Here is a 26361-nt window from a genome sequence, read left to right as displayed (position 1 = left end):
TGAACGAGCTGGATTTTAAAAGGAAAATTCTCTTTGTTAGCTGCTGAATAAAGCCCTGATTTGCCGAGGCGCTGGAGATCTTGGCTGTGGCACTCAGGGTTTCCATGGCAGGGCTCTTATCAGGGAGATACCGATCAGCTCCTCGGCTGGCCCTTAATTAACGATGCTGACCCTCATCAGGGGACAAAGAGGAGTGACAGAGACACCCGCGAATTTCTCAGGCTCCTTCCCTCTCAAATTCAGCCCATCCTGTTCACAAACACCCCCAAGGCTTCTCAGTGGCAATTCCCTTTGACCCAACCTAATTTTTGTTTTTTCTGCTCCTTTTTGTCTGCCACAGCTTTCACTTTCCGCTTTGCCCCGACCAAGGGGAGCCTTTTTTGTTTGGACAGCTTTTGAAAGGAGCTCGTTGGGATTTTTTTCCCATCAAAACCTGAGAAATCCGTTATCTCTGCAGCCCTAATGGATTCAGGGAACTGCTCAGATCTCTGAGAGCAGAAAACCGCAGTTTTCCAGCCTGATTCCAGCTGCTTTGGAAGGCAGGGGCCGGCATCCCACTGCCTGAAACTCCCAATCCACCTGTGACCTTTGATGGCGGGCTTGCATTCGCTGCCCAGCATTCCCAAAATGTCCCCAAAGGCGCCGTGTCCCTGTCCCCCACACCAAGGGTGCAGCACCCGCTGCCCCCAGCTCCCATCCCGCTCCTGCCAGGCCCTTATTCCGCCCCCAGCTGATACCAACCCCACCTGGATCCCAGGAAAACGCAAATTTCCAGCTCTTGGATGGAAAGGGCTGGATCCACATGGCAGGGACTGGGGGAGGGAGTGATCCCCTTCCCACCCCTGCGGGATTTGGGAATAACATCCCGTCTAAACCTACTCGCTGCCAGTTTAAAAACATTCCCTATGTCCTGGACAATGCTGCTCTTTGAAATGCAGGGAAGAGCCGAGATGAGCTCAGCAGCACAGCCAGGCTGGGATGGAGAGGTGTTGGTTGGAAAGCAGCAAAGCTGTGGAAGCAAAGCCACGGGATGGTGGGAGCAGGTGGAAAAGGTTGGAATTTTGTGCTTGTTTCTAATGAAATGCCACTTTCCAAGCTGGGCAGCGTGGGCAGGTGCACAAATTATCCCAGCTGAGCCTGGCATTGAGACAGTGCCCATGTGCTGGAGATCCCATCCCATCCCATCCCATCCCATCCCATCCCATCCCAAACACCTCCACACATGCTGCATTCCTCATTCTGACTCCATCTCCTGGGGCCTTTCCCAGTACAAACCAAGTTACCATTACAGCCCAGTTAATATTCAAGCTGTGCTCATTCAGACTCACTTTGCTTTTCCAAATCCCTTCCCATTATCCCATGCTACTTTTCCTGGAGTCCGTTGGAATCCAGGATTTACAGCAGCTGCTGATCACTCCTCTCTCCAATTGCCCTAAGTTACACCCCCATTCTGCAGCCTGCAATTAAAAATAAAATTTTAAAAAGCTGATTTTTATTGTACAGATTTTTCTTCCCCCAAAAAAGTTGGGAAATTCACACAAGCACTAAAACATGGCTCCATATTTCACTGGCACAGGAGGAGCTGAGCATCCCCTGAGGGTCTCCAGAGGCCTCTCCTGCTCAAGATCCAACATCCCCTGTGGAGGAAAACATCCCAAAACTCAGCATCCCCAGGAAAATCTTCATGGCCTCTCCAGACACCAGCAGGACCCTCACCACTGCAGTGACCAGTAGCCCAGAGGAGGTGGTAGCCAAGCTCTGGGCGTTGGAGTGGAAAGAAAACATTTTATTTTAGGCTGAGGACCGATGAGATGAAAGCCATTGATCCCAGCTCATAATTACATTGTTATCTCTGCCCTGGGAGATAAAGAGATTTCTCCCTGCTGGCTTTTGGGAAAGCTGGGCTCCAAAGCGGATAGAGGAGGGATTTATGCATTTGAGCTCCTCTATTTTTTAAGTGAAATGTTAAAGAGGAAAAGCTTGGTTTATTTATTTTATTTTATTTTATTTTCCTCCCAGGAGATGGGAAGCCAGGGAAGGTTTCTCTCCCACTCAGTGTGTCAGGATCAGGCAGGAGATGAGGAGAGCTCCTTAACATGGAATTTTTAATGAATTATCCCACGGGAGGTGATCAGAAAAGAGCACTGCAGGGCAGGAGTTCTGTCACTGCTGTGACCTCCTGGAGCCACAGGAGCCTTGGAGAGGAGCCACTTGGCCACTCTGGAGTTCCCAGGAATGAGAGCCCAAGACTTTGCCAACACCTCCATCCCATGGCTTTTCTCCAGGGATGGTCCTGGCCCCTGTCCCAGATCAGCCAAGGACCTGTCTCAGGTCCTGGCAGCTGCTAAAGGTGCTGCAGCCATTCCCATTTCCCAGCCCCCTGGATGAAGAGCAAACAGGAATTGATTTCCCAACCACTGTGAATTCCTGCTGCTGACTGGCCTGGCCAGAACCAGGATGAGAATCCATTGATTGCTCCGAAGGTCCAAATCCAATTAGCACTCGAGGGAAGTGGCGGGAAGAGCAGGATGGTTCAGATGGAATTCCAGCTGGGAATCCTACAGGAGCAGGAGATTCAAAGGATGGTCCCGAACAAGCACAATTTGCAATCCAAGGACTTTCCTTCCAGAGAGGCTGAGAAGAAAATGGGAGGAAAAATAGGAATTAGAGGGAATAAAGGACCCTCTCTCATTCCCATGGATTTGTGCAGAATCCCTCTTTCCCTCTTTGGAATCATTTTGCATTCAGGAATTCACAACCAACTGCTGTTGGTGCTGCCTCTTCCACAAACGCCCCAGCACCTTCATCCCAGAGAATCTTCATCCCAGCCTTCATCTGGAACTGGATGGTCTCTGCTGGGACCTCTTGGATTGGATTTCTTGGATGGGACCTCTCTGCTGAGACCTCTTGGATGGGGCTGGAATTCCTCCATCGGGATTTCTCTGCTGGCCACTTGCTAGGCAGGAAATGAAAAAAGAGGAGAAAAAAAATCACTGAGGAGAACTCAATGCTGGGAAACAAAAACAATAAAAAGAAGTTAAAGCTCGATTTTTAAGGCTGCTGAGCTTGTGTGGGAACGTTTTTCCCAGAGGAAAAAGCCTCAACTCTCCCCTGCCACTGAAGGTTTGGAAGAGAAGCAGCGTTGGGAGCGGGGCGCGATTGCTCCCTCAAATTCCCGAATTCCTGGAGGTGGCGGGACATCCTCCCGGCTCCTCCTTCCCGCTGCATCCCTGGAGCTCCAGTGACATCTGCTGCTGTCTCCGGGCATCGCCACCGGCGCGGCCACCGCCGCCTCCCGCTCCCCTCCCGGGCGATGTCCCCAGCCGGGGGGGGACATCCGTGGAGCCACCGCCCGCTGCTTCCAGCGGCTCCCACCAGCCCTGCCCTGGGGACTGAGCCTAAAAACGCCCCAATTAAAGGAAATAAAAGGGAATTAAATAAAAAGAAAGCGTTGCTCGGTCAGAGCAACCGACCTAGAGGGAGTGGCTTCTCCCCAAACTGGGGGCGAGGGAGGGCACTGGGAGGGGAAAAAAATCTCCCACCACCGCTCCTGCTTTTCCTCGTGGCATTCACCCCCGGACACCAAGCGAGGGGGAGCCCGTGGATGGTTTAAACCTGCACGATTTTACCCAGGGTATTCCCAAACCCGGGAATTCCTGCTACCCACGGGAGCTCCAGGATCTCTGCCCCAACCACCCCAAACTCCTCAACACCTCTGTCCCATCCCAGCAGCCCCAGCCCTCCAGGAATTCCCAGATCCAGGCCCTCTGCCCACCCCATGAGGTTCCTATTCCCACAGGGAATAAAAGAAGCCAAGAACTTGTATTTTTTGTTGTTTTGTTCTTTTCCAATAGTCTCACTTTATTAGATACCACATCAAGAGAGGATGTTGTGCTGCATGCAGCGGAAGACTGGAGGATTTCTAATTCCTGTGGAACGTTTTCCTTTTCTCTTAACAGTTGTAAACTGATAATTGGCTGTAAAATCACTGCATGCGACTCTGAATGCAAACAGCAGTAGAAGAGGCTTTTCATTTTCTTTTTTTGCTTTTTTGTTTGTTTGTTTTTCACCATTCCCAATCCATAGGTGCATGCTTTATTTACAACAAAAAGAAGTCATTCAGGGCAGGAATTACCATCAGAAAAACTGAGAAGGGGTGAGGCAGAGACCAGGGCCGTGGTTTTGCACAATACTGAGGAGATTGGCAAGTTGCACTTGATTTTTGGAGGTGCAAAGAGATGATCTGAGTATCCTTTTCCCAAAGAAAGCAGGCTGAACAGGGAATGGGAATACAGGACAGGGTAAGGGCGACCTTAAGTGAGTTGTTCTGCACATACAAAGTACGCTGGGCTGCTGCAGGACTGGGAGAAATTAAGGAATTGCTTAAATAATGATTTTAAAGGGTTTTTTTACCCTCAGCCACTCATTTCCCCAGCACAGCTCCATGCCCAAGTGCTGCTCTGGGCATGAGCAGGAATGTTTGGGCCACGTCCATCCCTCTGGGAAGGATGGAGGCAGCTCAGAGCCATTAAGGTTGGAAAAGGGAGAGTTTTGATCCTGGATCCCAGCGTCCCACAGCTCACCTGGGCCTGGAGCAGGGAGGCTTCAGCACGGGATGCAGAGGGAACAATCCAAAAGAACGGGATTGTTTTGGTCTGGGCCCTGGCCAGAGGGGCTCAGGGGTGCCACACTGGCTGGCACAGAGGCAAGAATTCCATGAAAAAGGGGGAAATTTCCAGGTGCCCTCTTCCATTCCACCCCCCACAAGCCTGGGGTGATGGGAGAGGATTCCCGGCTCTGGGAATGGGTTGGCTCTTCCCACCTGGAGATCCAAGGAGAGGGGAGCCTGTGTCAGGCTGGGCCAGCTCTGAGGGGTTTGTGTCACCCGGGCTGGGGACAATCAGGGCACATCAGCAAGTTCTGCAGGGGGTGGGAGGAAATAAAATGTCAGGAAAACAAAACAAAAACCCAAAACTGATCCAACTCAAAAGAGCCAGCAGCTGCAGCAGAGGGTGCAGGGAACCTGCCTGGGGGAGGTTTCACACAACATGCCCAGTGTGACCAAAAATATTCCCTATATTCCATAGTGCTTAGTGTGCTCCTATCCCCAGGGCTATGCTTGGGGTTATCCAGAGGCAGGGAATGGCTCCAGAGGCAGGGAATGGCTCCAGAGGCAGGGAATGGCTCCACTGCCCACAGCAGCTGCTGCATGCAGAGCCTGCTCTCCTGCTGTCCAGGGCAGATCCGACAGCTCCAGGCCATCCTTAAAGCACAGGCTGAGGACAAAGGTTCTTGTGCAGAAAATTGGGAAAAAAACGAAAGAAAACCAAAGCGAAACAACCCAAGTTTGGAAGATCCTGGGCTGTCCCAGCTAATTCCAGGAGCTGGGGTGGTTTAAAGAGATAATCCTCGCACACATCAGGGGGCTGGGGGGGAGTGCAGCTCCCTCAGCTCCCTTCCTGAGGAAAACTAAATCCTTGGAAGCAGGAGGGGGCTGAGGGCACCTTCAGGGCTCGGCCAGTCACTACCACACAGCTCGGAGGTGAAGAGGAGGTAGTCACAACCCTAAAGCACAGCTGGGCTCCCACAGCAGCGGAGCCCCCGGATCCCTCGGGCGGAGGAACCGACCCAAACCCGCCTCCCTGCGGGCACAGAGCTCCCCAAACCCTCCTTGTCGCTGTCACTGTGTTGGTGGTGGCTCTTCTCAGCAGAGGACGTGCCACAGCGTTGCTCAAGGTGGGCCAGACCAGAGGTGAAGCTCAAGCGGGGCTGGCGGGATGACGCCGGTGACACCGGATTTGGCCTAACCACGACGACACGGACACCAGGCGACGGTGACAGCCACACCAAAGCCAAGGAGCTGCTTCGGTGTCGCAGCTGAGGTGTTGAGATCACACAAGCAGGACAGGGCTGGCACTCCCAGCCCAGCACTCTGATCTCCCACTGGGAGAGGAGCAGAGGCCGGAGTGTCGGGAACGTGACGGGAACGCTGCCACGGGCACCGGGGAGAGAGGGAGGGGAACAGTCAGGAGGGAACTATTGCTTGCCGAAATTACACACCAGGGGAACTCGACGGCCTCCCTCCCCCAGCTGAAAATAAATAAAGAAGGACTAGAAAACATCTGGGGGTGGCTTTCAGCGGAGGGGAGGACGGAAGGGGCTCGGAGGAGGCGGAGGACCCTGGGGTCAGAGGCTGTAGCAAGGCGTGGCTGCGCTGGAAGACGGGACACCAGGGACACCGGGGACATCGGGGACCTACAGGGGCGTGGCAGAGGGTGGGGAGGCCCGGGCAGAGGCTCCCTTTAATCGCTGGCCACGTGGTTCTCGTTCTGCAGGGTGTGCCAGCGCTCGATCTTCTTGTCCTTGTTCTTCAAACACTCGTACCAGTGTTTCAAGCGCTCGCCCTTGGCCGTGATTCCCAGCTGGCAACCGCCTGCGAGAAGGGGAGAAGAGCAGATTTTGTGTCCAGAGGTGATGCTGGTGTTCCAGGAAATCCAGCCACGGGGACAACTCCTCACAGCCTGCAACGCTTTTTCCACCTCCTGGATCAAAAATCTAATGGAAAGGGCTGGAGATGCTTTCCCTGCCCAGAAGACCTCCCAGGATCCATCAGATTCCATTATCCCACTTGGGCAGGTGACCCAGGCTCCCCTCCCATTCAGCAAACCCCACACCAGTGAATTCAGAGTGAATATTCCCATTTATCCCAGAATTGTGCCACACGAGCAGGTTTCCCAATAAGGGAAATGTCACCAGCTCCATCTTTAGGTGTCTTTGCAATTTTTCTATTTTAATCAGAATTAACTTTGGAGCTGGGTGAGCTCTAAATGCCAAGAATCGAACCCAAAGCCCTGCCCCAGAGGGCAGAGACTTCCAGCTCATCACTCACCGATGTAGTCATTGGATTTTCCAATGTCATAATCCCAGACGGAAATGTCCAGGGATTTCTTGGCCAGGTCGCTGTGTTTGATGTCATAGAAGAACTCCTGCAGAAACGGAACACCCACATCACACCCCAAAGGAAGACACACCCTAAAAGCTGCAATTCAGGGGTTGGACTTGATCTCTGTTCAGCCTGGATTCAAAATCCTTGGATTTAAAATATAATTAATGAAGGAAAAACTCTCCCTCCCTGTGGCACCTCTTTTCCAGGAGCTGAGCTCACCCCTTGCACCCACGTGAGCCCTTTCCAGGTGTCCCATCACAGCAGCACCAGCGGAGAATTTCCAATTTCCACCCCCACGAGGGCTCATCCCACCCACATCTCCAGCTGGGATGACACGGAGCCGGCTGCAGGGAGCTCTTGGGGTGTGTGGTGCTGCCATGGCAAAGTCGTTCCCAAAATATTCCTGGGCACAGGAGTGGGAAAGGAGCTTGAGCAAAGAGCCAGACCTTGGGGAGTTTGTCTTCCACCTCCTCCACTCAACACAGTGTGCAGTGAATTGATTTAATAATATAAAAAATATCCACCCGTACCTCGTTAAACTCGGGATTCAACGTTTTCTTCTTAATCTGCGTCTTGTGCTTGGCCTTTTTTCCCATGTCAGGTTTCAGCCAACTGGGGGCAACAGAAAACAGCTCAAAATTCAAGTGCAGGAACAGTGGGAGTTTATAAGCTTTAAAAAGTCAGTTTCTGGGCTAGAAGAGATTTATTTAGGGCCGGTCTCCCTTCCCACCTTTCAGAGGATGTGGGAAAAGTGTGGGGCTGGGGCTGTGCAGCCTGGCTGCAGATCCAGAACTCAATTTAGAGCTGGGATTAATTAGATCACTGTTAGAAGCTGATTTAAAAATGTAAAGCCACCACCTTCTGCTTGTGGAAATGGAGAATACAACAAATAAAGAGAGACTGGGAAGGGAAACTGCTCTGTTCCACTGAGGTACGAAATGATGAGCAGAATATGTTCTGAGTTACTGAATGAGTTTTAGAGAGAAGACAGGTTTTTTCTGAAGGCAAAGGAAAAAAACAGGAGCAAAAACTCCACCAGGAATGGCTGCAGGGACCTCTCCGTGGTGCAGCTCATGAGGCTGGAATAAAATCCTCGTTCCCCCACATCCCCAGGAGCCACGTGGGTTTATGGGGCAGCAAGCAGGGCACGGAGGGACACAGAGCCACCTCAGTCCTGCAGCCAGGGTGGGTCAGAGGTGGAGAGAAGGAAGGACCCCGTGTCCTGCACCTTCCACTGTCCCTGGACTCCCACCACACCCTTGGTGAGTGGGAATCCTGCTCCTCTGGATCCCGGAGAAGTTGGGCACTACCAAGGCACCTCCACCCTGGGCTGCAGCCCCGAGCCCATCCCCACATCCCTCACACGCCCTTTGTTTGCAGGCATCAGGTCAAAGCTTGGACTCCTGAAGCCTTTCCCAGCCTTTAGCAATTCTGGGATTCTCCAGGAGGTAACCACGGGGATCTGGGAATTCGGGGAGCTCCGGGGAGCCACCCACCCAAGGGCTGTGTCAGCACCCCTGAACTCCACCCACGAAGGGGACACCACCAGCGCTGCTGGACAGCTCCTGCTCCAGAGGAAGGAGCTCCAAGGACAGCAGGTGGCTCCAGCCCGGAGCCATTCCCGGCTCACTCACAGCTTGACGAAGGGATCCGAGTATCCGTTGGCATCCATGGCCGCCAGGTGCACGCAGCGCACGATGCCCACGATGAGCCCGCCCTGCTGCGTGCTGTACATCAGCGACACCAGGATCTTCCCGCGCTCCTCCACGTCCCCACCGCGGTCCACCTGCGGGAGGGAGCGCCAGGGCTGGGCACGGGGGGCGGCGGGGCAGGAGGGGTGAGGTGGGTGCCAGGGAATGCCGGATGGGTGAGGGGATAATGGGGTTGTCCATGCCCATGGGGGTGGTGGGAGGGACACGGATGGAGCTTGTCCCACTCCAAGGACTCATGGACGGAGCTTGTCCCGCTCCAAGGACTCATGGACGGAGCTTGTCCCGCTCCAAGGACTCAGGGAAGGAGCTTGTCCCGCTCCAAGGACTCATGGAAGGGGCTTGTCCTGCTCCAAGGACTCATGGAAGGGGCTTGTCCTGCCCCAAGGACTCAGGGAAGGGACTTGTCCTGCTCCAAGGACTCAGGGAAGGGGCTTGTCCCGCTCCAAGGACTCATGGAAGGGGCTTGTCCCGCCCCAGGGACTCATGGAAGGGGCTTGTCCTGCCCCAGGGACTCATGGAAGGGGCTTGTCCCGCTCCAAGGACTCATGGAAGGGGCTTGTCCCGCTCCAGGGACTCATGGAAGGAGCTTGTCCTGCTCCAAGGACTCATGGATGGAGCTTCTCCTGCTCCAAGGACTCACCTCCTCCTCGTACAGAGCCATCCCACGGGATGCGCCGGTTGTTCCGGTGCGCTTCGTCTGGGGTGGGGAAGGGATAAGGAGACAGCCATGAATGACCAGGAGAGGCAGCATCCCACAGCCAAAAAAACCCCCAAAAACCCTGGGAATGCATGCAGCCCAGCTCCTGGGGCTGGAATCTGGAGTGGAAGGGCCTCAGGAGTGTCCGTCTGCTCCATCACCCCCACCCCGGCAGAGTCAACAGGGGACAGAGCACCCTGTGCCCTCCTCCACGGTGACACCCATCCGCAGGGGCTGCAATTCCAACAGGAACAGCCCCTGCAGTCACCTCCCATGGATTCCCACCACGCTCTTATCTCCTGGCCTTGGAGATAATCCAAATCCTGGATTCCTGGAGGGAATCCAACTCCTGAAGGTGCTGGGGAAGTCAGGCACCTCCAGCCCCTCCCTGCATGCCTCAGGTGCCATTTAGTCCACAATCCCAACGGGAACAGAAGGAATTTTCACGGACACTCACTGGTATTACTCTCTCCAGGCAGATGTTGAAGTTCTTTTTCTGGTTGGCTTTGAGTTTTTTCAAGGCAACTCTGGTTTCTCCGATGAACTCGTTGTGGCCGAATTTGTCCTCGTCACACACGGAGATCCTGGAGGGAGGAGGGAAAGGGGAACATCAGCCAGGCTGGAGCAGTGCCCGATTCCAGAGCCAAACCCACGCCCCCAAACCCACCCTTGATCTGGATTTCCTCTGGCTAAAAGCAATCAACCCCCAAATTCCTAGCTTTAAAAAAGAATAAAAAATAATAATAAAAAAAAAATCAACATTTTTACTATTTGCTTTGTGATGGGGCAAGAAATCAACAGGTGGAAGCTTCCTGAGGGGGGAAAGAGCCATAAATTTTGAGAGATTTATATGGAGATTTTTATCCTGGCCTATTGTCAAATCAGCAGAGATGTGTCTATGATGACAAAAAATATAATATAATCAATAATTTACTATTAAACCACAAGGTCAAAATGCCAATTTTCCTCCCCTAAAAGAGCCACCCAAATGAGCAAATTCACGTCGATTTTAACCCAAAACTGCACTTCCCAACCCCGCCTGCAGTGCTGGGGTGGTGCTCTGAGGGAGGACACCCCCGGCCCCAGCCCGGGGCACGCCTGGGCTCCTCTGGGCTCGCCTGAGCGTTTTCCTCTGCATGTCCTCGTCGGTGATGCCGTGGTACACCAGGGTCTCGTTCCACACCGGGTTCCGGGTGTTGCGCAGCGTCTTCGTCCTCAGCTTGTTGGACTGTGGGGTCAAAGGAGCAGGGACAGAGGGGTCACATCCCAGAGCCACCCCTGCCCAAACGCCAGGTCCTGGCAGGGATGGCCTGGCACATCTGGCACATCTGGGTGACAGCGAGCCAGCGACTCCAGGGGAGCATCGAGGCGGGGTTTGGACAAGGAGGGTGGATTTTGTCACTCCCTGGGGTTTGTTCCCTCAAGGAGAGGGAAAAAGGTGCCCAGGGCAGAGTCAGGTCACAGCTGTCCCGGTCTAAAGGAGGTGACAGTGGGGAACTGAGGAGCTGTCACTTGCTTGTGTGCCTTTCACAACCACACGTCCAAAAAAAAAAACCCCAAAAAAACCAAAAATTATTAAATAAAATGAAATTAAAAATAAAAATTTAATAAATAAAAATTTAAAAATTTCAAATAATAAATGAATTAAAAAAATAATAAAAAATAAATAAATAAAATAAATAAATAAAAATAAAACAAAAAAATAAAGAAAAAATACCCCCTCAAAATTTAAAAAAACCCAAAACAAACAAACAAACAAAAAAAAACCCCACCAAAATAAAAACCAAAATAAAATAAGATATCAGCAAATGGGAGCAACAGAAATCAAAGCAATTCCCAACATCACACCTGGATTTCCTCCAAACAAGACCAGGAATCCCCTGTGCATAAAGCAAAGCTGTAAGATCAATCCAATTATTTTGTTTTCAGTTTTCCCCTGGTTTTACTTCTGGTTCCTCCAAGCAAAACTCTGCTGCGTCCTCTAAGCAGAGAGCCAGCACTGCTGGTGGTCATTCCTTCCTCACGATTTGCCCGCCAAGATCAGCTCAGCTGGGCTGGGGAGGGAGATTTCCAGGAATTCCCATGATGGAGCCAGAATTTCCCCCGTGGTTCTCTCCCCTCAGCTCCAACAAGAACTTGGAGCTACATCTTCCAAGCAAATGGATAATTCCAGCCCTGGCCATAATTAGATTTTTGGGCAGATGTTTTGTGAGGCATTCACAGCAATGCCTCCTCTGGAGATTCCCTCCATCCCTGAGCAGATTCCTGCCTGCAGGATGAGCTGTTCCTCGAGTCTGGGGGAGCATCTGGGTTTGGAGAAACCCCCAGGGGAAAACAGCAGCGAGCGGAAAAATCAACAGTGAAAATCTGATTTGAGGGAGGGTCCTGAGGGGGGTTTGAGGAGCCTCTGCTCCATCCCCAGCCCCACCCTGGCAAAGCCTCACCTTGCTGGCCCCGGGCAGGAGGTGCAGCTTCACATAGGGATCAGCCAGGCCATTGGAATCCATTGGTTTTAAGCCCTAAGAAAGGAAAAAGGAAACACAGGACGTGAATCCTCCTTCAGCAAAGCCAAGGAAGAGAAAAAGCTGCCCGTGAAAAACTCAAAGAGAAAATGTGCCCAGTGACCCAAGAGCCTCTGCCCTGAGCAGCTGTGGGTGCCAGGATGTGCTGAAAAATCCAACCCATCCCTGGAAAAATCAGAGCTGTAGGATCACAAGTCGGTTTGGGTTGGAAGAGACCTCAAATATCACCAAGTTCCACCCTCTGCTGTGAACAGCGACATCTCCCACCAGCCCAGGTTGCTTCAAACCATGTCCAGCCTGGCCTTGGACACTTCCAGGGCTGGAGCAGCCACGGCTTCTCTGGGAGAACTGTTCCAGGGCATCCCCACTCCCACAGATCTCTTGGAGCTACACAAGGAAAAGTCTCCCAACCCTTCCCAGCCAGCAGCAGCTGCGCCTGGGGTCTCCCAAAGGAGCAGCCTCTGCCAGCAGCCACATGGCTTCCATCCCGTTGTACCAGAGAAACTGGGAGCCAGATGGGTTTAAATTGGGGAAAATTGGGAAAAGAGGAGCTCTCACCTTGGCCTTGATGAGGGTGCAGTGCAGGGAGCTGTTGTCCTGGTCGTAGAGCAGGCTGAACTCCAGAGCTCCCAGCGTGGCTGACAGCGAGGGAGGAGAAGGGGAAGGAAACAACCTCGTTAAAACCCCGGCCAATAACTGCATTTAATCATCCCCGATTAGTAATAATTAGAGAGATTTGCGGGTCAAACGTAAAAGCTGTTTAATGCAGTGAGAGTGTGCTGGCAGCAGCCAAACCACCACAAATCCAGGCGGATTCGGGAGCTCCGCACGGCTTGGCAGAGCAGGGGCTGCCCAGGGAGGCTTTGGAGCTGACTGCAGCGTTCACCAGGCAAAGGAGGAGTCACCTCACCAGCCCTTCCCATGGCAATTCCGTCCTGGACCACCCTGAGGAGATGCCCCAGCTTGGACAGCACATCCTGGGGCTCAGCATCTGGCTGCTGTTTTGGCTTGTTGGAAACCAGCTCAGGCTCGCATTCCTTCATCCCAGGGATGAAGAGCAGGCACAGAGGGCATCAGCTGCTCCTATCCAAGCACCTCTTCCCGGCCCCGAGCAGCTCTTCCCACCCAGCATGTTCCACCACAGATCCTCCCCCCTCAAATCCCCGCCCCAGCTCCGAGCCCCGCAGGGAAGCTGCATTCCCCAAGGATTTTCCCTGCTGGAGACCCACCGCCTTCCAACGCGCCTCACACCCGCCCAGATTCCCCTCCAAATCCCACATTTCCCATAGAAACTCCCTCCCTCCCCTTCCTGGGCACGTACTGCCTTCATCCGAGTCGTAGCTGTTGGCGTCCTCCTCCTCCTCCTCGCGGGGCTGCTGCTGCTGCCGCTGCGGGGCGGCGGCCGCGGGCGGGGGCTGCGCGGCGGCCGGGGGCTGCCAGGCCGGCCTGTCCTCCCTGCCGGGGACAAAGCCCCCTCCCCGCTCCTCCCTGGCGGCGGCGCGGGCCGGCTCCGGGGGGCTCGCTGCGGGAGAGACCCCGTTATCCCCGGCCCGCTGTGCCCCGCAGCCCCCCGCAGCCGGCCCGGGGTTACCTTGTCTCTCCGGGAAGCGGGCGGGACCCCCGGCACTCGGCCTCGCTGCTGCTGCTGCGGCCACGGGAGCTGCGGACAGAGGTGGCATCACCTGGGACATTCCGCGGTGCCCTGTCCCAGCGCCCCAAACCAGCGCGTCCCTGCCTTGGGGTGTCCCCAAGGGCTGTCCCCGTCCCGTCCTACCTGCGGGTGCTGCCGCTCCAGCGGTGGCCGGCGGGGGCGGCCGCTGGCCCTGCACCGAGTTCGTTCTCTTCACACCTGCAAGGACAGCGGGCGGTGAGCGGAGAGCACCCGCAGGTGGCTCCCGGCCTGGCGACCCCGCGCAGGTCCTTGCAGGGGTGAGGGAGCGCCGCTCTCACCGGGGCTCCTGCTGACCCCGCTGTCGGCGGCGGAGTCGCGGCTGTCGCTGTCCCCGCCGGTGTCCTCGCTGCCGCACGGACCCGGCCGGCCCTCGGCCGCTCTGCGGCTCCCCCGGGCCGCCGCTGTGCCGTCGGTGCCTGCGGGGAGGGCGACAAAGGAGCAGTGAGGATGGAAAAGCGAGCGGCCACCCCTGCGTGCAGCCCGGCCCGGGCGCCAGCAGCAGCGGGGACACCGGGCACGGCCAGCAGGAGGGCTCTGCGCCACCAAACCTGCATCCAGGAAATCTCCAAGGACACCAGAGACCCTCGGGAAAACCAGGCCTGAGGTACCCATGGCCCGGTCCTCAGCGCCCTGATGGCATCACAGCTCCACATTCCCGGGATGGGGCAGGAGGGTGGTGTCAGATTTTCCTTCTGCTGATCATCTCCCATTTATTAAGGAGACAGCCGTGGCAGCTGCCTGTGCCTGGCGCTTCCATCACCCAGCAGCCGCTGTCCCAGCGGATAAATCCCAGCCCGGTGCTCCGGGGTGATGGATTGCAACCCCACGGACGTGACGGGGAAAAGCTCCCGGCGCTCACCTGGCTGCTGCTGGAGACGCCAGGGATAAATCTCTGCCGTGACAGAAATGGGCTCTTTCTCCTTGGCTGGGCTCTCAGGGTCACCGGGCGAGAGGACAAAGCGGAACGCAACAGATTGTGGCAGGGAAAAAGGAGGAGGGAGAGAGGGAAAAACACCGGGAATGCTGAAGAGCGGGCAGGGGGGGAAATGAGCATCCAGGAGCTGGAGCCCCGTGGTGCAGAGAGAGCCGTGCAATGAATAATTTTCCGAGGGAGCTGTCGGAAAATCACGGGCACGGCAGGAGCATGCTGAGCACCGGGAGGGAGGTGCGGGGCTGGCAAAGCCTTCCCCACTCCAGGAGGTGTTGGATTAATAAAAGCTGCCTGTGGGGCTGGCACCGGCTACGGGCGTGATTAAATCACCTTAATTAAGAGCTTTCCACAACTGCTGCTGCACGGGTAGAGGGAGATCATCAAGTTGGGGGTGTCAGAACCTCGACTAAAGGAAGGGTGGGATGGAGGGGACTACTCCAGGTGGGAACTGTCCCCTCAGACCCTCTTTGCCCCTTCCACAGAGACAAGGAAGAGGAGGGTTTGCATCCACTGCATTGCTGACAGCTTCAAGGTCACCCAAACGAGGAGGAGATGGTGTTGGAGGGGGATCAGGGATCCTCTCCCCCTTGGAATCCCACGTGGAAGTGTGAAAATGGGGGTTATTACTCAAAATCAACTCCCAGGGAAACAACCTCACTCTCCACATCTCCCTGACAGGAGCCACGCGAGGGTCGGGCTCTTCTCCCAGGTAAGAAGCAACAGGAGAAGAGGAGAAGGCCTCAAGTTATGGCTGGGGAGGTTGAGGTTGGATATTAGGGAAAATTTCTTCACTGGAAGGATTGTCCAGCCTTGGCACAGCTGCCCAGGAGTCCCCACCCCTGCGGGGGGATTTAGCAGCAGTGTGGATGTGGCCCTTGGGGACATGGGTCAGTGGTGGCCTTGGCAGTGCTGGAGGAAGGGCTGACCTCGATGGGCTTTGAGGGCTTTTCCAAACCGAATGATTCCACAATTGGAAGTGCTGGAGGGTGCAGGGAATAACCAGAACAAGCCACCGCTGCACCCTCGCCCTGCTCTGCCTCCCGTGCACAGAACACGGCTCGGCTGCTCCATCCCACACAGACCAGCACAAGCCCCCACAAGCCTCCTAAACTTTCCCCGGGAGGTTTTCCAAGGACTGCCGTTAAATAACCAGGAAAAAAAAAAAAAAAAGAACCAAACCAAACCCGCCTGCCCCTCCCAGCAGGACCCACCACCCACGGAGGCGGCTGTGGAACGGCAGCGGCTCAGCCCCGGCTGTGCGGGAGGTGGGGAAGCCCTGGAATAACCCGGGCCCCCCGCAGGGTGGGCGGCAGCAGCAGGGAGAGGTCCTGCCGCAGCATCCCGGGGGAAACTGTGCGGGAAAATGCCTTGGGAATAGAAGGAGGCGGGGACGGGGCTCGGCACAGGCAGGGGACAGAGGCGGGTGCTTACCCTCGGTGTCCTCGGCATCCGCCTGGCCTTGGGGGCACAAACAGAGCGAGAGGGGGTGAAGCTGCGGCCCACGCACCCCCAACCCCATCCTGGGACAAGCTGCCGCTGTTTCCCTGGATTTAATCCCTATTTTATCCCTATTTTATTCCTATTTTTCCAAGGCCTCTCCATCACCACATCCCTATCCAGGCACTGCCCAAACTCTCGGCCAGGCCGATCCCCACCCGGGGCTGCTTTGCTGGAGGATGTCCTGCAGCCCCATCCATCCCCACTTGGAAATCCTGGATAAAACATCTCCAGGCTCCATTGCTACCCCCTCGGGGACACGGGCAGCAGCCACACGACTGCTCCGGATGTTTTTTTCCCCCAGAATTTTCCCTTGCCGAGGACGGGAAGGAGCCCCAGAGCTTCGCTGGCTGTGCTGGGGACAGCACCCGCTGTCACCTACCTCGGGTGGGTGCCCGGGAGGAGATTTTGGGGTCTGGGGCGGGCGGCTCGGCCGGGCGGGGCTCGCTCGGGGTTTGGGGTCCCTTCTTGCTGACGGGCATCTGCTGCGGCAGCATCTGCTTGGGCAATCCCTTGAAGAACCAGGCACCGGAGCGTTTCCACACCTGCGGGAGCAGGCACGGACCTCTCAGGGCTTCACCCCTGCACCCCGCGCTCCTCCTCCGGCACGTGGAGGATGTGCGACCCCCACACCCCCACCCCGCTAATTAATGAATCAATTAACCGATCCCTGGCTCACACTGCAGCAGCCCACAACAACCCCCAAACCTTTGTTTTCACAAAACAAACCCATCCTGTAAAGAACCGGGCTCAAACAGCGGCTGGGTGGTGCTGGAGGCCCCTGGGGGGGTGGCTCGGTGCCGGTGGGGACAGCGGGGACAAGGAGCCACACGCACCTCCCGCTGCTCGCTGCAGATCTTGCACAGCCAGATGGCCTGGGGCCGGTTGTTGGTGGTCTGCACCCCGCACTTGGTGCACACGTTCTGCGGGCAAAGCAAAGAGCCCGGTGACACCGGTGCCACCCGAGTGTCCCCAACACCAGCGGGGTCGGTGCCCTCACAGCCACCAGTGACTGCCGGGCTATGGAAAGGGGCACCCAAAATCTGCGTGGGGGTGGTTTGGGGGCTCAGAGGGGGGGTCTCACCTTCTTGCAGTCCTCGCAGACGACGCAGGCGGAGCCCCTGGCGCCCAGCTGCTCCCCGCAGAGGATGCAGCGGTTGACACCGTCCCCCAGCACGCTGCGGCGCATGTCCTCCAGCCGGGTCATCAGGCGCCTGGCAGGAGGGACAGGGAACGTCAGGAAAGGCTGGGAATGCCAGGGAAAGGGCAGGATACAGGGGCAGGGTGTAACTCCCCATGGAGCCTCTCCAGCTGCGGGACAAAACCACATCCCGGCGGGAAATAAGGCTCCAACAGGTTTGTACGGCACAAGGATCAACTTCCATCATCCAAGGCAGCACCTCTGCACCGAGGAATTTATCCCTAGATGGAAACCTTTCCACCCAGTCCCAGCAGCTGCCCACGGAGAGCTGAAGGAGATCCTGGAAGGGCTCTAATGACGACTGAATCAAATAATTAATTGGTTTTCTTATTATTTGAGGAAAAATGTTGCGTGCATTGGATGGAAATTCTTGCAGTGAATTGAAAGCTCACTGGAGATCAGGCTGTAAAAACATACATGCAAAGGTAAAAAAAAAACAAAAAAACCAAACCCAAAACCAGTTGAGGAAGTTTTGGGCAGGCAGCGTTGGCTGGAGCAGTTTGGAAAGAAGGAGCGAGCAGCCGGGAGCTGGCGTCGGCGTCGCGCGCTCAGCTAACCCAGAATCCTGGCCCTAAAAATAGCACAGCAGGGAAAAAAAGCTGCATTATTTATGCCATTCAGCCAGGAAGGAATGAAGAAAGAGAGGAGGAGACCTGAGCCCACCAGAGAGAGCAGCCCCCCGTGGCAGCCTGACCCAAATCCGACGGAACAGCGGCGGAAAAAAACCACCCAGCGTGGAAAAGGCGTCTTCCCACGTGTGGTGACAGCTTTGGATTTGTGGTGACTCAGCTGCCAGGGCCTCTGAAACGCTCATAAACCATCCACAAGTTCCCTGCACACAAAATGCCTCTGGGGTTGGTGTTGGATGGCCAGAATCTCATGGGCTCCGTGGGGAAAAGTCTAAAGGAATGGCAGCACGAGGAGGGGAAATTATACAAGCAAGGAATGGTTTTGGTTTGGAGGAACCTTAAAATCAGCCAGGTCCACCCCTGCCATGGGCAGGGACACCTCCCACTAGTCCAGGGTGTTCCAGCCTGGCCTTGGACTCTTCCAGGGATGGGCAACCTGCGCCAGAACCTATCCACCCTCCCAGGGAAGGAATTTCTTCCCAAATTAAAGCATTTTAGGACATGCAGCCCATCACAGCCCAAAAAGGCCTCACTGCAGTCAACAGGAGCATCTCAAAGCCACCAGGCTCAGGGATGTGGATCCATAATTCCACAAATCATCCAAGCAAAGCCACATGAACTCATCAGCTCTGCCAAAACCCACCCGGGAATCTCCCGCTCCTCCCCACGCAGGGGCCGGTCCCGCTGGGCTCCTGGACCTGCAGCCTGTTCCCGGCTGGAAGCTGGGCAGGGTGGGCAGCAGCAGAGCCAGACAGAGGCAGCAGTGGGGACAAGGCTCTGCTTTCACAGCTCTGGTGTCACCAGACAGCAGATGGGAGAGTTCACGAGTTCCTGACAGCACCGGGAGCGCGGGGGCTGGAAATCCAGCAAGCCTGGTTCTCATCCTTGTGCTGGCAAACTCCATCCTCAGAACCACAGCGAGGGGGTTTTGTGCTTTCCCACTTCAGGGAGAAGCTCCCTGCCAGCCAAAATCCCTGCTCCGGTGTGGGATGGGGCTTGGAGCAACCTGGGCTGGTGGAAGCTGTCCCTGCCCATGGAATGAAAGGAGATTTGAGATCCTTCCAACCCAAACCACTCTGGGATTTATTGGAGAGGTGCTGTGGTCCATCCCAGCCCTTCACATCCATAGGTGGCTCCTTCCTAGAGAACAGCCCAGCTCTGGAGCCACCATCCACCCCCAGCGCCTTCCCAAGCTCCAGAGCCTGTGGCAAACACAGAAATCCCAGAATCCCAGCAGGGCTGCATCACCCCATAAACACCCAGGCAGCAACTCCAATTAAAACCTGCATTCTGGCTGTTCCCCAAGTGTTAATTAAAAGGAATTAACCCCATGGAATGCACGATCCCCACAACATCCAGCTTTTGTCATCCCCACCTCAGCAAGGGGGAACATTTTGAGGGAAAAAACCTCTCTTTTATAAGGAGCCAAGCACATGGACAAATCCCACACCCCCTGCAATTCCTCCCGCTGCGCTGCAGGAGCTCCAAGCAAAGCAGCTTCCAGTTGGAAATCTGCAAGCCCAAACAAACTTATTATAGAAACTGGAACAAATGGCACAATCAAAGGGAGGGAAAAAAATAAAAAAAAGGAAAAAAAAAGGAGGAAAAAGCCTTTGCATTTCAAGAGATTCATTATTTAGCTGCAAAAATCTCTCCCAGGCTCTCATTTACCAGGAGCTGCTCCTTAAGTGGGATTTTTGAACCACTGGAAGAGCTCAGCAGCCAGGACACACCTGTGGCACCACTTGCAAGCCAAGTGCATTTTTCCTAATTAAAACATCCATTCAAGAGGGAGAAATTGGCCTTTTTTTTTTTTTTTTTTTTTTTCCCCATGACTCAAACGCTGCTGAGAGAGAACTGTAGAAAAAGCTCAATTTAAAGTCCTGGTGTGAACCTGGCAGGAGGAGCCCTGGGAAAGGAGGGGTTGTGCCCACACCCCTGGGCTGGGAAGCTCCGAATAAAGGCAATAACTGGGAGAAAAAAAGCTCAGGTTTGTCTCCAGCTCCATCCAGCATGTCCAGAGACCCAAATCCATCCCATCCTTCCACTGATAACCAAGGGCAGCCCTGTCCTCACCAGGAATGAGATTTTTGCCTTCCCAAAAGCTTTTCTCTCCACTGGATATCGTTTTCTCCCCACTTTTATTTCACATAACCAGCCCTGCACCTCATCCTCCTCCCATTATCCACCCTTCAACTGCCCATCCCTCTGGCCTCTGCCAGGCGGACTTCAAAGAGCAGGAAATATCCTTCCAATTGTTAAAACGGCAGGAAAAATCCAGGAGTGGAGCAATTGGAGCTGGTGGCAGGGAGCTGGCACAGCCCAGCCCTCAGGGACAGCCCCGGGGATGGGGAGAGCATCCCTGAGCTGCCAGGGAAGCAGGGATTACAGGGATCACAGGGATTAGGCACTGATGGGAGAGAGAGAGGAGAAGCTTTATCTGGGCTGCACCTGGGATAACAGCAATGAAACAGGGCCCTGGCGATGGAAATCAGCCCAATCCCAGGAATTTGGTTTGGAAGGGGGAAGGAGAGCGGCCCCAGGGCAGCGAGGGACACACCTGGGTGCTCCTGCCCCTGCCAGAGCCCTGGAGCAGGCAGGGAAAGGCTGAGGGGCACATCCAAACACTTCCCACGATCTAGGGCAGGAAAAGGACCCTGCAGGGATGAGGGATGGGATCAATCCTGGATGGGACAGAACCCACGGTGGCTTTGGCAGAGCTGAGTTTAGGGTTGGACTCCATCACTTCAGAAGCCTTTTCCAACCTAAATGAGTCCATGGAACTCTCAGCATTGCAGCAGAAGAGGGATGGAAAGAGGGATGGAGTGACCGGAATGAGGTGCTGATGATCCCAGGAAACGAGACTTAACGGACCAGGAATCTGCTGTGCTTAAATATTCATCAGCACTGCAGAAACCAATGGCCAAGATGTCCTTAATGGGCTTTAAATTGTGGCAGGGAGGATTTTAAATGCAGCAAAAAGGGTGGGAGAAGGACCTGATCCACGAGGAAGGACCTGATCCACCTGATCCAGGCCATCCTGATCCAAGTGCTCCCCAGTGCTGTGCAGGGAGCAGCAGGGATGGGCTCAGCCACCACATCCATGGGGAAAAAATTCCAGTGAAACACAAAGGAGGTCACCAAGAGCCTCCGGAATGAAGCCCAGCCTCGTCTCTGTGGGGAGATCGTGTGCCTTAAAGGGCTGAATATTAAATTAAGGCTCATTTTCCTGGTGGAAAAAGGGACAAGAAGAGCAGCCAAGCTCCAGGTTAAGGGAAACATAATTAAAATTGGGATGAGAAATGAGGGGCAATTTTCCTCCCCTCCAAGTGGGCAGGGAGCTAAAGGGAAAGAACCACGGGGACTTTTCCAGGCTGAGCCCTCACCCACGGAGGGAAGACTCCCACGGAGTTTTTCCAAGGATCCCATTCGATGCTTGCAGAGTGTGCTACATCAGGATGGTAATTTTTGCAGTCTTGGAAATTAGAGATATGGGGGTTTTTTTGATGGGAAAGCTCAACCAAAGCCCCACAAATTCTCAAGCAGCACAAGCTTGGTCCCCTGGTCACGACTGAACTTCATCTCCTCCAGAAATCAGCATTCCAGGAGACACTCCTGGGTCTCCAGGAACCTCCCTGCCCTGCCTCGAGCCCGAATTTTATTGTTGTGCTGCCTGCACACAGGGATGAAGATCCCAGGCTGTGGTTGGGATCAGCTTCCCTGCTCCTGAGGTTAATGACTGAATCCCCAGGGATTCCATCTGCTCCTGCGTTATCCCTGTGTCATCCCAGCCGTGAGCAGCCGAATTAAAACCCAACCCTGCTGCAGAGCTGCTCCTCTGGGAGCCAAGGTGGGACCCACGGGGACACAGCCAAGCCACTGCACTTTGAGAGGGGCCACAGGGCCACAGCCAGAGCCAGGAGCCCGCTGTCACCTTCCCTGTGGCAGAGCCAGCTCCGTGCTCTCCAGAAATATCCATTTCTACCTAGGGATGCTTTCAGATCTTCCCTCAATGCCAGGAGTGTGCTGGGACTCATTAGGCAGCGGAGCAGCCTGGCTGGGTTATTGATGGCCCCCAATTAAAGATGCAGAATGGAGTTAATTAGTGCCTGCAGGTGCTCCTGTGGCAGCTGGGAAACAGGATCCTCAGGAATGCAGCTGGAATAGCACCACTGTCACCGGAGTGTCACCAGAGTGTCACCAGAGTGTCACCAGAGTGTCACCAGAGCCAGCACAGAGCGAGACAGGGCAAGAACGGATCCATCCCTGCCCGCACGGATAATCCCTTTTCCCTAAAACTTCCAGCCCTGTGTCCCTCATCCTGAAGGATGCTCCTGATCACCCAGCAGCTCCAGCAGGACGTGCTGCTGCTGCTGTGTCATGTTCAAGATGATTCCAGCTCCTCTCGTCCTTCTCTGCGCCACGAGACAAAAAAAAAAAAACCAAAAAAATCCCCCCCACACGAAGCGTCCCTGTCCTGCAGCCCTCATCAGCATCCAGCTCACGTATCCCGCAGGATCCTTCCACCCTCGGAGCTAAAAATACTCCTCCACGGGATTAATTTGAGCTGGCTTTGACACCAATTCCGACTCCACAAACAACGGCTCAACAAGAGGCATCGATTTGTTCCCGAGACAAGGGGGATGGAGGATGCAGGAGATGGAGGGCAAAGAATTGGGAAGGATTTGAGGCTCATCCACAGCCCCCGTTGTGGGATTTAGGATTCCTCAAGGATTGGGTGTAAAGCTCAAATGAATCCCTCAAACATCTCCCCTTACTGAGGCAACTCCAAGTATTGACCACATATTTCCCCTTTGGAGTCTCACTCCATGTAAACTATTCCTTATACAGAATAAAAGCAGTGTTTTCATGGAATAATGGAATGGTTTGGGTTGGAAAGGACCTTAGAGCTCATCCCATTCCACCGCCTGCCACGGGCACGGACACATTCCACCATCCCAGCTTGCTCCAACACAGCCTTGGACACTTCCAGGGATGGAGCAGCCACAGCTCCTCCAGGTGAGTTTTAATGGATTTGTTTTTCCCTTCACAGGAACATAAAAATCCCAGATAAATCCCAGAAAAACCCCAGAAAAACCCCAGAAAAATCCCAGAAAAATCCCAGAAAAATCCCAGAAAAATCCCAGAAAAATCCCAGGAAAATCCCAGGAAAACCCCAGGAAAACCCCAGGAAAACCCCAGGAAAACCCCAGGAAAACCCCAGGAAAACCCCAGGAAAACCCCAGGAAAACCCCAGAAAAACCCCAGAAAAACCCCAGAAAAACCCCAGAAAAACCCCAGAAAAACCCCAGAAAAACCCCAGAAAAACCCCAGAAAAACCCCAGAAAAACCCCAGAAAAACCCCAGAAAAACCCCAGAAAAACCCCAGAAAAACCCCAGAAAAACCCCAGAAAAACCCCAGAAAAACCCCAGGAAAACCCCAGGAAAACCCCAGGAAAACCCCAGGAAAATCCGGCTTTCCAGGAGCAGCTCCCTAAAGCAGCCTGGCCAACCCAGGGCCCGCCACCACCGCTGCCTCCCTGCCAGAGGCCAGCCTGGCCAACCCGGATTATTTTGTAATAGAAGGAGCTATCCTGGATAAGGTCCGAGCCGGGATCACTCGGTACGAGGCTGATCCCGGCGCTGTCCCACATTCCCGGGGCTGAACATCCCACAGCTCGTGTTGTGCAAGCCAACAAACACAAAGGGGCTGGCGCGGCTCCCGCTACGCCTCCACGCAGGAGGGGAATCAGCTGCGGCTGCACATCCGCCAGAATTCCCGGCTCCAGCCCCTCCGCCCGGCTTTTCATGAATGAGGATGAGCAAAACCTCCTCCGGCTCGGCAAAGAAGGAGAAAAGGGAAGAGAGGGAAAACAGCTGAGCAAAATAAATCTCTCCCCGAGACGATTTACGCCTCATCCAGGGAGGTTGGAATGGAATTCTTATCGGGATGCAAAAGGGCAAGGCCAGGGAAAGCTGTGAGCAGTCCTTGGGCATGAATCAGAGCCGCTTTCACCCGGCTGCTGCCAAAAAGCCGCGGGAGGGAAGCGCTGCGTGTTGGGGAGCGATGCGCGGCCCCCGAGGCACCTCCAGCCCGAGGGAGCAGCACATCCATGGGGCACGGGCAGGGAGAACAGCTCCTGGGGAGGCAAAACCTTCCCAGGATGTCCACGGGGCCCCCTAAGCAAGGATTTCTGAAAAACGAGGAAATAAATCCAACATTTCTCCGCAGGCGGAGCACCCTGGGGCTGCATTGCAGCCCAAAGTTTAAGGGACAGCAAACTGTCCCCAAGCTGTGAGGGGGAATTTGGCACCCCCAAGCCAATCCCAGCAGGGTTCTGGGGATGGCCTCTGGAAAACCATTCCCAGCTGAGCGAGGGGATGGATACCTCGGCATCAGCTCGTTCCAGCTGGCAGGAAAGGAAACACGGGCACTCCCCACCCTCTGCAGGGGCACTGGGAATGCCCCTGGTGAAAACTGAGGTACCAGTGGCAGTGGGGACCCCAGGGACCCCCAGCCTCACACACAGCTCCTTCCAGAGCGGGATGAACCGCGGGCACGGATCCATCCCCAGCACAGGACCAAACTCCTCCGTGGCACTGGACAAGCACTGAGCTGCCGCCAGTGATCCCTTTTCAGCTGCAAAAACACCGGGACGAGAGCAGAGCGCCCGGCTCCAGCCCCGCGCAGCGCCCGGAGCCGCTCCCTCCCCTGCGCGCAGGTTCCTCCTGGCCGAGGCCCAAAGATCCCCCGCAGGCTCCGTTCAGGAGAAGCACCGCAGTGCAGAGGCTGCTGCCCAGGAAAGCAGCCAAGCAGAGCCTCCTCCCGCGGCCCCGGCGGGCGCGGGGTCCCTGTGTCGCTGTCCCTCGGTGTCGCCGCCTTACCCGATGCGCTCCTGCTCCATCTCCTCCATCTTCTCGGCGCGGGCGATCACCCGGTTGATGATTTCCTTCTCCTCGTCTGTCAGCTCCTCGCCCTTGCGCTGCCGCTCGGGCGGTGCTGCCCAGCCCGCCGGGAGCCTGCGGAGACAGAGGGAGCAGGAACCCAGCCACGGATCGATTCCCAAACCCCAAACACCTCCCCGGCCTCCAGTGAGCCCTCGCCCACGGCTTGGAGCTCTGACTGCTGTTTTTAGGGGGTTTCACATGGAAACATTGGTTTGATGTGGAGGGAAAACTCCTTTTCAGAACTATTCCCGTTATTCCCACCTTTCCTTTGGCACCCTGGAACACCAGGTTTGCCTGGCAGCTGCGGGACCGGCGGTGCAGGAGTGGGTGGCTTTTTTTTTTGGGAACATTTCTCCAAACATGGGAGTGTTTCTGCCTCTAACATCATTCCCAAAGATCCTCTCTCCCAGCCCGGGTGTCAGGCAGCGCTAACCTGGTGACAGGGCACTGTCTGCCACTCAGGGGTGCAAAAGACAAACATTCCTCACCCTCCTGCTCATCCAAAGACCTTTCCTGGCTCTTTTCCCCTCCGGATTGAACAGACCCACATGGTCTTGAGCCTTAAGCTCATTAAAACCTTCTGCGACACTTCCCAAACTTAATTTTTTTTTTTGCATCCAAACCCCCATTTTTTTCCCCTGTTCTCAGACCATCAAAGCAGCAGGAAAAGAGGGATATGTGAAAAAAAAAAAAAAAAAGCAAGGGAGATACTTACTGCTCCTTCTCACTGCTGGGAGGCACGGGAAAAGAGAGGGAATAAGGGTTAGGTGAGAGCTGGGATGAGGAGAGCCCAGCCTGGCACAGCCAGTGTCACCTCCCAGCTCAGGGTGACAGTCCCCAACTCCTGGTGTCCCCTGCTCCCAGAGAGTGACCCCCAAACCTCCAGGCACCAAACCCAGCCCCTCTCCAGGCTGGAGATGTGCTCCAAATGTGGCTTCACCTTGCAGGGTGACAGGACAGAGGGACATCTCGGCTCTGTCCCCACCACCCTGCTCAGGGGGTTTAGGAGCAAACACAGCAAAACCTCCCCCTCCAACAGCACCAAACCGATTCCCGGTGTCCCCCCACGGGAAGAACCTGTGTCACCGCCCTCCCTGGGGGCTGTCCCCGTGCCCTGCTGTCACCTGGCTCGGAGGGACATGGTCCTGTCACTGGGGCACATCCACCGGTCGGAGGAGCCGCCCAGCACCGCGTCGGTCATCGCCGGCCACCCCGGGCCCAGCCTGGGGACACCAGAGCCCGCTGGGTGTCACCAGCCTGGCACAGCGGGGACTGCGGTCACTCTGCTGCCAGGTGACAGTGAGGACGTGGAGCTCCCAGCCAGGCTGTAGGGGGAAAAATAACAACAAAAAAATCCTTAAAAATCACGCTGGGAAAGGCTTTGTTGGTGGGATTAAGAGGGTTCGGAGCAGGAATGTCGCTTTGGGGACTGCTGGATATTGAGAGGCAGCAGGTTCCAGTCACCTCCTTCCTTCCCAGGAGGGCAGCACAGCCTGGGTGTAATTAATGAATCCCCAACCTCGCATTAATTATGAGGCTCCAGGGTCAGGAGGGAAGAGGGGGATCCATCCCAGAGAAACACCTACAAACAAGGAAACTTTCTGCC

General features: G+C 55.3%; 1 protein-coding gene across 1 annotated transcript; it reads right to left on the bottom strand.

Moving 5' to 3' along the window:
* Positions 1-3859: 3859 nt before the first annotated feature.
* On the bottom strand, positions 3860-26073 carry RPH3A (rabphilin 3A). The gene is made up of 20 exons (XM_063415798.1): positions 25880-26073; positions 25471-25485; positions 24693-24827; positions 17062-17191; positions 16814-16900; positions 16360-16522; positions 15912-15938; positions 13828-13965; positions 13652-13726; positions 13469-13537; positions 13199-13399; positions 12436-12515; positions 11800-11874; positions 10474-10583; positions 9813-9939; positions 9299-9355; positions 8581-8732; positions 7477-7558; positions 6890-6986; positions 3860-6433 (listed from the first exon to the last, which is right to left on the bottom strand). Exons 1-20 carry the CDS (start codon positions 25954-25956, stop codon positions 6303-6305), a joined length of 2028 nt encoding a protein of 675 aa, XP_063271868.1. The 5' UTR covers positions 25957-26073; the 3' UTR covers positions 3860-6302.
* Between the last annotated feature and the right edge of the window lie 288 nt (positions 26074-26361).

The sequence above is a fragment of the Prinia subflava genome, chromosome 19 (assembly GCF_021018805.1).
Source record: "Prinia subflava isolate CZ2003 ecotype Zambia chromosome 19, Cam_Psub_1.2, whole genome shotgun sequence".
Taxonomy (NCBI): Eukaryota; Metazoa; Chordata; class Aves; order Passeriformes; family Cisticolidae; genus Prinia; species Prinia subflava.
The sequence above is the reverse complement of the archived record's forward strand: the minus strand, read 5'-3'. Positions and strand labels throughout refer to the sequence as shown.